This window comes from Sinohyriopsis cumingii, chromosome 5, assembly GCF_028554795.1.
Source record: "Sinohyriopsis cumingii isolate HCF-2022 chromosome 5, ASM2855479v2, whole genome shotgun sequence".
In the NCBI taxonomy this organism is placed as follows: domain Eukaryota; kingdom Metazoa; phylum Mollusca; class Bivalvia; order Unionida; family Unionidae; genus Sinohyriopsis; species Sinohyriopsis cumingii.
Genome location: NC_142965.1, coordinates 34,134,460 through 34,146,751, shown reverse-complemented (window position 1 = coordinate 34,146,751; position 12,292 = coordinate 34,134,460). Strand labels below are relative to the sequence as shown.

Genomic DNA, 12,292 nt, shown 5'->3' with positions numbered 1-12,292 from the left:
TTTGGGCTTTTACCTTGGACACTGGAAAACAGTTTGTTTGTGACCAGTTTGGAGTTATATTTTAATTTTTGTTCAAATTATTTGGATTCTAAAAGATTAATTCTTTTTCCCGGAAATATGTGAGTGTTCATGCAGAATTCTTGGACAAAGATATTTCTCTAAATTTTATTTGGAAATTCAAACATCAGAATATTATCAGTGAATCAAGAAAACACAACAGCACAATACTGACTATAGTATATGTCATCGCCTTCATTTTGGATATTTCGTCGGGACTCAAACTCAAATTTCATTATAACATTTCATTACTAGGACTTCTAAAATTTGATTCGTGGATTATTCTTGGATTATTTTTGGATTCGATTCTTAAAACCACAAGTTCTTATTTTTTCATTTTTATAGTGTTTTTCCTGGGAAATAAATTATTTGTTAAATTTTTCAGTGCTTGTTGTTTTCACTTTCTTTTGTTACTGTTTATTAGAGCCTAAACATGTAACATAAGATAAGCTTTCTACTTTCTTGCCATATCAGCCATGCTTTGAATTTTTTAAATTTATGATTGAGAAAAGTTGGATTTTCTAATGACTTGGCTTGGATTGTCCAAGTTCTGCCAAATATAGCCACAAAAGGTGTTTTGTTTTCAGTGAAGTGTTGAGACTGAAAACTTAAAATCAATAACATTTTGGCTGAATATTCTGTGCTTATATTTTTCTAGGATGGACTCACATAGTCTTAAACATTTCAAATACACAAAAAGTGTTTTGGTCTAGCATTTAATTTGTTGAATTTATACCAAATAGCTTAGTTACTATGGCAACAAAACAAAAAAAATGCATTGATAATATTATGATCTTAGATATGATTTTATACCAAATCTCCGTAATAGCAATGCCTGTAATCAGGTTTTAAAAAAAGAAAGAAAACTGATGAATGACAAACAATTCATTAAAAGCATGAAGGTAAAAGTAATATGCTCATTTTTATGCATATTTCTTGACATACATGCATCCATACACACATACATAGGGGCCCCGAGTGGCTGAGTGGTCTAAAGCGCTCTCTGTTATGGATCACTGCCATCTCATTTCTGACTGCGTGGGTTCCGCCAATGTGGGTATGTGAGAAAGTATGCCAGTAGCTTCTCATGGATACTACGTTACTTTGATCCAGACACAGGGAATATACCACAATGACCACTGATGATGAACCAAGCACTCGTATACTAAGATAAGAATTTTCTCAAGGAAAATAGAAGATCAACTTTCAAATATGTTACAAGATTTATCTGTTGATGCAAACTTTAGATAAGTGGGAATTACTGTATATATCTTGCATTTAGTTTGCATCATGGAAGCATGCACAATTTATTATGAAAGCCTTAAGTTTACATACAAATAAACAAACTTAAATTTTATGAATCATCTTCAAAATCCAAGTGTGTTTCTCTTTTACATACATTATTTATTCATAAACACTCTCCAAAATAAAACTGCCTCTGAACCTACAGTGCAACATTTAGAGAGCTTCCTTTAGGTGGGACAAGTCATTGTGAACAATCTGCTTACTCTGGCTTTAGATATTATCAGGAACATGGCTCTTTTTCAGGAGAGCTTTGTATTGAAAGGAGTTTCAACCTTCTATCAGAGTGAATCTCTAAAGCTAGAACATTGTCCACTTTAAAGGATTACAAGGAAAAGTGGTCTGTTTTTGGGTACTGTATAATGTTAAGATCATCGTCCTTTTGAGTGCCTAAGTACTGCAACAGGCAAAAACATTTCTCTGGCTTTTTTTAGGAGAAAAGTATATCCCCAGTTATGATGAAAGGCTACTACCCTGTGTACTCCAAATTGTTCAGGCATCATAGAGGAGATATGGACACAATCATTTTTCAGACCTACTATCCAATTTTGAGCTGAATAAGCAAAATCTGCTTCCCTGTTTCCTAAATGAAATCTGGCCTGGGTTAAAATAAGGCTTAGCTTGGATCTGTTTGAGCTTAGTCCTTGACCTCATAGAATCTTCTATCATAACAAATCTATTTTCTGATAGATGTAACTTTGGCATACAGAGCAGGTAAGTTGTATACCCATTTAGTGGACGTGAACTTAGTTCTGTTCCATTAGGATGATTCTGTGGTCCTGATGATGGAACAAGGTTTCATAACCCAGTATAGGTTGCTATCAGCATGTAATCAAAGAGTGGTTATCTGCTCCCTCTTCTTAATTGATTTGTCATGAGAGGCAACAATGTAAGATCCGGTTTGTGTTTTCATGTACTACTTGAAGTGCATAGAGAAGGGTTTCTCTTCAGGTGAAGACCTGGAAAGATGATATAACTTCTTGTGTCCTGACATCATGGCTTAAGTGGGTAATATATGCTCTTCATATTTCTGACATATAAAAAGATACAATATGCCTCATGAAAATATCAAGTCGAGAGATCAGAGCTATCTCTGCATGCTTCATGTTCAAATGTAACAATTTGATCCAAGACATAACATAAGCCACTGGCTAGCATTTGTAGTCAACCTTTTCAAACTTTTATCTATGTGATCAAGCTTTGCAAAGGTAAGAATTTAACAAGGTGTTCTGATGGCTGCAGCCTAGATGACCACCTGACCAGTTTGATGTAAGCACAAGCTTATGGGCGTGAGTTTGAGGCTTTTGTTGGATTCACCCTGATGTTTTGCTCAATAAAGAAAAGTACCTCGTTTACTTTCTTTGGGTACTGTTGTCACAGGTTACATAACCATTGATTGCTAAGCCTTGTAACAAAAACTCTGATTGGTTAAGCCCAAAACTTATCTTCAATCCATATATTATCTAAATAAAGACCTTTTTTGCTTTGTCAGCTGTGTCATCTATTTCAAGCCAAGAAAGATGTGGACTAGTGTGGAATCATCAATGATTACTTGTATGATGCTTTGTGATCCAGAGTGCCAGGTGTATGTAAAGTTGAAGTGGACAATTACTTGCATGGTCATTGCCATATGGCTGAGAAGAATATAAGTATGTGGAAAGGCAAGGTTGAATCAAATTAGTTTTTTGTGTGGACAAGTGGTGAGGAGAAGTTTGAGAACAAGAAGAAAAGTCAAGTGACATGATGTGTTAAGAACCTAGACCTTTGTTAATCCCTAAGTTACCCAAGTTTCTGGAAATAAAAGTACCATTAAATATTGCCAGCTCAAATATATCTATGTTTGGATGAATTCTCATGTATAAGTTTGTCTTTTAGAAAAATATGTGCATTTTGATTAATTTCTGCTAAGTATTTTTAATTGTTCTGTTTTCTTTCTTTAATTTGGTTCTTTTTTATTTAAGTGTACAGGCACAAGCTTTTCCATTTTAAAAAAAATTGAAATGATCATGTGCACAAGTAATAATACAATATATTAACTCATTCAGCCCTGGAGTCTTTTGTAATTTTCACCTGAAAAGGGGTTTAGGAAATGCATTTTGGAGGTTAATTCTGAATACATCCAAATACATTTGATTGCAAGAGTTTTTTGCTTAGACTGATGCCTAGTTGTGCTTGAAATGTTTTTCATTGGCTATCTGGCCACTTCTTACTCCCAGTCCACAACTTATCCTATGTTTTGCAAAGGTTCACCATCTGTGTGCAGTTCACACCAGTCTGCCTTAGATCACAAGCCAAAATATCTAAAACTCCAGACACAAAATTTGATTCCATCAATGGGCAAATTTTTTTGTGTGAAATATCGGGTCTCTAAAGATACATTTTCCTCTCAGCATTTTGTAACGCGAGTAGAAAGTCCAGAATATTTGGTATCATTGTAGAGCGACATCTGTCTGCTTTATTGTAATGCCACCCACTTTGGTATATCATAAATGACCTTGACACTACAGAGCTCAGAAGTAGGGTACAGTGTGTGTGTGTGTGATTAGGATTTTTAACGTCGCTTTAATAACACATTTTCAGTCATATTGCTATGATGTCTGCAGTGTGGCAGTTTATAGTGATGTCTAGCACTGGGGCATCATGCCGCAGACATGGAGTATGATGTCCATCCCAGTCACATTATCCTGACGCCAGGCCCACCAGTCCTAACACTAACCTCTTAATGCTGAGCGCCTAGCAAGGCATCTGTTAGTACCATTTTTGTTAGTCTTTGGTATGACTCGGCCGGGGTTTGAACCCACGACCTCCTGCTTCCGAGGCGGACACTCTAACCACTATGCCACTGGAACGGTCAAGTAGGGTACAGCCTTATCACTCCTACAGACAAGATTGGGGCTGAATGAGTTGATGAAGCTTGATGGAATATCTTTATTGGCTCTCTCATGCTAAACATAGATCCCCAAACCAACCCACATTGTTAGTCGTGTACACATTTTTTATATTAAATTCCCATTGGAATTCAAGAGTAGGTCATTCCAAGAGAGCACAAGAGTGGACTTAGTCACAGGGCTCCAAAATGTCCCCATCAACTACTTATGTCTATCCATACCCGAGATTAAAATCAATTTTAGAGTTATTTATGTAATGCTCAATGTTAAAATTCTTAACAGTTTTTTGTAAGTTTCTGATCTAGCTTGGTGTGCATTAAAGCATATACCATTGGCTACAGAATTGTTGATTAAGTAGGATGTGTCCAGACTGCCACCAAACTTGAATAGATTTTTTTGTTAAATTCCTTATTAGACTCGATAAATTAGTTTGTACCAATAGGATTTAAAGATTCCTTTTTGGTTTATATACATACCTTTCTAGAAAAAGTATTAAAAAATGCAAGATTACATGGCCAGTTAGACTGACAGCTTTGTAGATGGAAGAAACCAACAGTTTGTGCTAGAAGACCAGTCATCTTCATCAGCACTCACACTTCAGGCGTTCCCCAAGGAACAGTCACAGAGGTCTCGGATCGCTTAATTATGCATAACTGGATGCAAATTTTTTTATCTGGGACACAGAAAATCACTTAGGAATCCTCTGTACGCACCCAGTAGCTGGGCGGCAATTTCAAAGGCTTGCCAGTCCAGCTTCAAGCACCTGCTGAGTGGGAAAAATGTGTTGATCAATTGATTATTTTAGCTTTGCTGATATTTACAGTGACAGAAATCAGTGGCTGTAAAGCCTCCAGATGGATATGTTGTCATTATAAGAGTACATCAAAAGAACATAACCCAATAGCTGGGCATGAAGTTCAAAGACTTAGTCTAGATGTTGAGTGGTGGGAAAATGTGCTGATATTTACAATGATTGAATTCTGAGGCAGGAAAACCCAGAGATGTACATGTGGTCATTAAAAGAGTACACAAAGTGAACAACTTCAACCTTCTTTATCTTGTTCATTTCCTTGTGTAGCCAAATAAGTAGTGCATGTGACCTTGAAATCAAGACTTGTCAAGACTTAGACAAAATGCCATTTGCAAATTTTGATAAGTATTTTGGGGTTAAAGGGCAAATTGACAAAAATGGTAATGAGATTCAGAAGAGTGCTAAAGTTGATATAACTGATAATGTGGATAGAATAGTAGCCAAGTTTTCTTGCTTAGTGTTTGCAATAAGGCCTTTCCTTGAATTGTCAAAATTCAGCCTGACTCTAATGGACAAACAAGAGCTATATCTCAGTGATGTAAAGAATTTGGAAAATTAAACTCAATGACAGATACTGGTTTTTCTCCCCTGGACATTTAGCCATTTCAGGTAACCCCAATATACTTACGGGAGGGGACTGCAACTTGTGCTGGTGGGACTCCTATTTTTACTGAAATACGAGTCCTGGACTCCTAGATGTAAAATCCTAGTGATACCTCTGGGTCATGGGTTCTATGCTGTTCTTGATCTACAACCATGATTTGCTGTTGGGAGTCAATTCCCAAGTTAGCATTTTTGCTGATGACAGCAGCTTGTTGTACAGAGAGTAATTGACTTGGATAAGGATGCAGAACTGTTACAATCATATCTAGGCCATCTACTGCAATTGGAAAATGACTGGCAAGTGGAGTTCAATCCTGACAAATGCAAGGTCATCTGAATTACCAACAACAGACAGATCATCCCAGCCATATACACCATCCATGGTCAAAAACTGATGATGATGACATCCAAGGCCAAATATTTGGGAGTTCACCACAGATAGCATCTTATCAAGGAACAGCCATGTTGACTCTGTTACAAAAAAGGCAAACAACACCATAGCGTTCCTTCATAGAAACCTGTCTCCATGTCCTGAACAAGTAAAATCTTTAGTACACCCACAGTTTGAATTTGCTTAGACCATTTGGGACCCATCTACCAAAACAAACATTGCTAAACTTAAAGCAGTACTGTGAAGTACAGCACAGTTTACTGTTGGTGATTATTGATGAATCAGCAGTGTCTCCAACATATGCCAACATTTGGGATGGGAAGAGCTTTAAACCTGACGACAAGCAAAAGCAGTTTTGATGTACTGGATTGTACACCAGCTAGTTGACATCCCAGTAGCACCATACTTCCACCAGAGAGGATCTTACATAGAGGATGTTTATGCAGATTTCTTGTCCCCTTCACCCGAGTCAGTGGATACAAAGACTCCTTCTTCCCATCAGGAATCCATCTGTGGAACCCCTTACCAGCCACCCAAGTCAGTGCCAATTCCATCGATACTTTCAGTGCAGGGTTGGCATGGGGTTCGCTTAAATCCAGACCAGGGTTGTTTTTAGCCAGTTTTTAACTGCACTTTGACTTCCCACCATGTGTAGTTCACATCTTGTGCAGGTAGGTTCTGGAGGATCTCAGCACATTATTGGAAGGTGGCCGAGGGGTCCAAAGCGCTCACCATTATGGATCATTGCTATCTCACCTCTGTCTGTGTGTCTCGGGTTCGGCCAATGTGGGTATGTGAGAAAGCATACCAGTAGCTTCTCATGGGTCGATGATTCTTTCCAGGGTTTTCTCAGGTTCTTCCTCCACCACTGATACTGGCTGCCATGTACAGCCTATCTTGTGCTGAAAAATGGCATTAAACCCTACAAGAACAACATTATTGGAAGAAGAAGAAGGCCAAGTCAGCAATATCAGGTCAGTTGGTTCTCTTGCATGTGAAGGCATGTTTTATTGGGTTTTTTATCACATCTCATTAGAGTAACTTTCTTTTTATGTGCCTATTTCTTCACAGAGCATAATATACTCTGACCTCCATTTGATTACTGTCAATTAATTTTTCCATTTCCATACAGTAATTTTTAGTTCTGAAACACTTAACTTTGTCAAACTTTGGATAAGATCTTCTTGGCAGAAGAAAGAAATACATGTATATAGATTTTTTTACAGTCAGAGTAATGGTCTTTGATTGAAAGAAGTAAATCATCGATGACCTGCAGTTTGGGGGATAAAGAAAGAAACCTATCAACTTTGGAGTTATAATGTCAAGGTCACAATTTCAGTTACCGACTATGTATCATCACCAAAGTTTGGATAACTTGCACACTGGGTGAGGATGAAACCGATTGAGTTGAAATTCACTAGATAAAAAAATACAGATTTTTATTAGCACGATAACTTAGTGCTAGGCCACATACTTTTGACCCAAGTTGGTTGAATGCTTGCCCATTTGGAGTTAAAGAGCAAGATCAATACGGCTCAAAGAAAAGAGAAATGGGTTTTGCCCTAAATAAAATTTGTTCTAGAGCAATTCCTTGACCAAAGTTTGTGGATGGCTTTCACTTAGAATAATAAACTCACATGTAGATTGAAGGGTCTGAATGTCTTGGTAAGTCTAAAAACAAAACAGTTGTTTCTGCACAGTAAGTTTATTTCAAGACCGCATACCTTGACCAAAGCTCCATGCCATTGTGTCTCATTGATCAATGATCACTGGAGACAACCATCCATGCCTGTCTAGTGCTTTAATAGAGAGACCTATTAAATATTTGGTAGGCATAATCTGCTATTCATTGTACTGTTGTTCATTATAGTTTAAGTAAATGTTGTTTGGGTAAAACAGTGCATTCTTATCTGACCCCTTGATGGACTTCTCTTTGGCTACTGTGGTTCTCTGCCCAGACATGATGTAATTGCCCACCAGGATATGTTAATAAGCTAGTAACTAAATTTAGAGATATTGTTATGTAGAGCCTATCAGATGACTGGGTCGAAGCATGTGATCAAACTGTCAGTAGTGTTTACGTTGATACCACAACTGGTATGTATGTAGAGATGTGTTCTTTTCAATGTGTGTACTGTATTTAACCTGACTTTATTTGTAGAAATTTTTCTTCTTTGGCTTGATAATACGAAACGTTTATTCTCATTTTGGGATCATACATTTATTCAGCTTTCAATGGCTTCTCCTAGATTAAAAAGAATTGTTAATTTCTTGACCATTACCCCCAGTAAGGTTATGTATACAATGAAATATGGAACATAAAGAAAAGCACAAAATTGAACATTTATGCGTATATCATATGTCAGATTTATTAAATGTTATTCAATCTGGCATAAAATGGCTACTATTTCCAGGATAATGATGCTCATTGTGTAGCTGACCCAGATCCATACATAACTCACCTAGAGGCTGGGAAACATAATTATAATAGTTTGATCACATGATTCTACCAAGTCATCTGATTGGCTCTACATGACAACATTGATGACCAGTCTGATTTATAGTCTGAATCAGAATCAGGATTTGCATCCACTGACTTTCATCAATGACAGTATCAGAACTAGACCCAGCCTCCAAAGATGTGTCAGTGGTATCCAGCTTATATATGAAAGTAGGTCTGCGGAATTGGAGTTCCAAATGAGGATTGCTGAGTCTGTAGCTGGATCAGATACATCCACTTCAACAGAATGCAAATTAACAGTTATAGTTTGTTCATCTTGTCATCATGAATGATATTCGTGTCAGTAGCACAGTGAATTGTAGACAGATTTATTTAATTTAAATATCATCTGCATAGCCTAGTTTTCTTTATTTTACATTTTTACTCAGTGTATTTTTGTGTATAATTTGTCTAATGAGTAGACCCTGTTTATGTACCTGTGACACTTGACAGCTCCTATAACTGCTTAGTCCTGTATCAAAATGAACTCTTCCATAACTCCAGGGTCAACATGGCTAATTACATGCACACATACACCTATTTCTAGACACTAATATATCAGATGAGAAGTGTTGCTCTGTATGTTCATTCAAATGGTGTTGAAATCATTCACACACAAAATGAACTCTTTATTTCACCTGAAATTCACTGAGTGAATAGTCGTGATCTTAGCATGCATCCTGTTTCAAGCGAATTCTGTAACCCAACTATCATTTTCATTTGATAGTGTCATGTTCCTTTGTAATCATTTTACCATGGATGTGTTTGTTTTTCAGTCTCTAGTGATATCCAGTCAGACTCAGATCAAAATCATTACTTCCAGTTCAGTACCCACGAATTTATAAAACAACTTCAAATTATTGCAGCATTGAAACTTAATAGATCTAGGATAGTTGACTCGTTTATCTAGATGCTTAATGGCTTGAATTACTTAACTAATTAAGCAATACTTACCTGACAATACTTATATTGTTTCTTTATTCAATCTGTCTTCTTTCAGTTTTACACAAATACATGACTAGCTCCATCAAATATACGAGTCCATTATCTGCTCAGAAAAGCAGCATCGAAGTGGTCATTTTAAAGAGAGGGGACATGTTATGATGGCAAATTAGTAATTATTTCTATGGTGGTTGAGAAGGGTGCAAAACAGAGTAATGCTGATCGTGAGAGGTCCTTCTCTATGATGAAATGATCCACACAGACTAGGAAATCCCAGAATTCAGATACCATCACAGTATTTTTGCAATACAAAATTAACATGGATTCTTGTTGCGTGGATTTTAAAATGCCTAATTCACTCCTGCAAATGGCAAAGGGTGCAAGAGTAGCATACAATTTAGTGCACCCCAGTGAAGAGAAAAAGTGACTGAGATTTAAAAAAAATACGTAAATATGTGGTGTAGTCAGATGTAAATAGTGACATTTTTATGTGATCTTGTTAAAAACATGGGGTCTTGGGGCGTAATTTTTTTTGTCTTTGTAAGGGGCTTTTTGGTCTCCGAAAACTGCCAGATAACCTATGACAAGAACTTCACTGTGAGTTCATCTTTGAAGATATTTTAGATTACAGCGAATATGTGGTGTATTGGCTGATGCTTTTATCATAGCAATCCTCAGGATCAGTCTTATCGAGTTTCAGTTATCAACGTACCTATATACCTTATATAAGCCCTGTATGGCTTCCCATACAGGTGTAGCACACTCTTTACAACCCTACAGTCTCCCTAAAGTCTCTTTTCCTGAGGTATTTCTATAAGCGAACCCAGAGCTTGGCTGGTTCAATGTCTTGTGATGAGATTTGCCCGCATTATGCCAAAGATTATTTTATGTACAATAAACTTTAAATTGAACCTATATCTTGAACGTTGTTTAGGTGAGCATCCAGCAAAATATTTTCAATCCTTTGATTTAAGAACTTTGTTTTTTTGTTTATTTTGTGCTCAAGCAGTGGGTGAAAGTGCACAGTTGAATAAGGTCATGAAAACACATAATTCTTACCTAGGTGTCATCATTCAGGTTCTTGCTCTAATTAAAAACGTAGATCTGTATTTACAATTTAGTTGAAAAAAAATTTTATACTTTAAATGAAATTTTTTTAATACTACTCTCATCTTCATTTCAGAGTGTCAGGGAGCATTTGGACTGATCTGTAAAAATAGCTTAGAAATGAAGGAAAAGTTGTATGCTTTCATGCTGGATGGGGAAGAATCCGATGCTAAACTTAATTTCATCACAACAGTATCCAAGACTCTAGCAAACATGCTCTGTCGGACAGACTATGTAAGTAATTTTTATAATGTATAGGCAGTACTTTTTTTAGTTATGATTGTCATTGATAACAAATCTCAGTATTGATTTACATGTCAGGCAACTTTCTGATTCACTGATATAATGATTGTTTTAAAAAAATGTCATTTTGATGAAATATTCTCAATTATAAATGACATCAGTTTATGCCAAGCAGATGGTAGGATGTTTTCTCAAGCACTAGGCACTAAATCATGTTGCATAAATGTTACATTTCTTTTCTATTTTTTAAGGAAAAAAATATGAAAGCAAAAAAATATTCATTTTTATCAAGCCTGCTTTGCTTGAAGCTCAACATAGCATTTACTTTGGCATCTGTGAATGTGTGGATCCATATGTCCATCCATAATGTTAAATTTCTTTGCCTTCATTTTATTTTAATACTGTTTTATCCCATTTGCTTCTGATTTGGAATAAGCATTCAGTATGCACTTAGCTGTAGCTAAATAAATGTCTTCATTATCTATGCTTGGAGGCGGGCAAGGGCTAGTTTATTTCACAATACATTTCTCTTTTGGAGACCACTATAGTTGCATAGTGCTTAGAGCGTCCTTCTCAGATGTGGGAGGTCAAGGGTTCGAACCCTAGCCGAATCATAGCAAAGGCTTATAAAAATGGTATTAACAGCTGCCTCACCAGGCACACAGCATTAAGAGGTAATTGTTAGGACTGGTCGATCTGGTTTCAGAATAATGTGTCTGGGTGGGACATGTTACTTGTCTAAGGTATGATGCCCTTGTGCTAGACATCACTATAAACTGCCACACTGCAAGCATCTTAGTGATAAGACTGAATTTTTTTAAAAGCTAAGCTGCAAATCCAAATCACACTCACACTCACCTCTCTTTTGATAACTCACACACAACAGGATATAAAAACATGCCACAGTATAAGCAGGAGCATGAGTTAATGAGGGACCTCTGAACTTTTAAGACCTGGGATGATAATAAAAAAACGGGTCTACTTTTAATTGATTGTAACAGTAGGTCAAACACTTCTGCAAATTGGAGATCAAAACACAAATGCTCACAGACATAGCTGTGAAGGTAGTCTGACACTTTTTGCATTTGAATGCAAGTGGGTATATAGCATTTTTTACGATTACACTTAAACCAAATTTTTAATTTACCCTTTCTTACCTGAAGGGACCCTACAAGATGATGCATAGGCCACATGACTGGTCAGTATGCAAGGCCGAAGTGATGGTCAGGTCATGGTTTTAGTTACTTACAAAATGTGTAAAGTTTTTTCCATTAGTTTCAGGGTGTCCCCATATTTTTCAAGCCTTCTGTAAACAACAGACTTAAATTACTGTATTGACTGTAAATCTTGTGACACCCTTAATTATTTTCAAAAGTTTTTTTTTTTACCTTTCAGTGCTGGAACATGAAATTATCTCAAATTTTTTCATATAAGTCTTGGCACACCTT

General features: G+C 36.6%; 1 protein-coding gene across 1 annotated transcript in view; it reads left to right on the top strand.

Moving 5' to 3' along the window:
* Positions 1-12,292, top strand: part of LOC149798915 (protein ECT2-like) — a 191,614-nt gene that overhangs the window by 163,810 nt on the left and 15,512 nt on the right. The window contains exon 19 of the mRNA XM_089957002.1: positions 10,678-10,835. Coding sequence (XP_089813128.1) covers positions 10,678-10,835 — 158 coding nt within the window. The remainder of the gene's footprint in view (positions 1-10,677; positions 10,836-12,292) is intronic.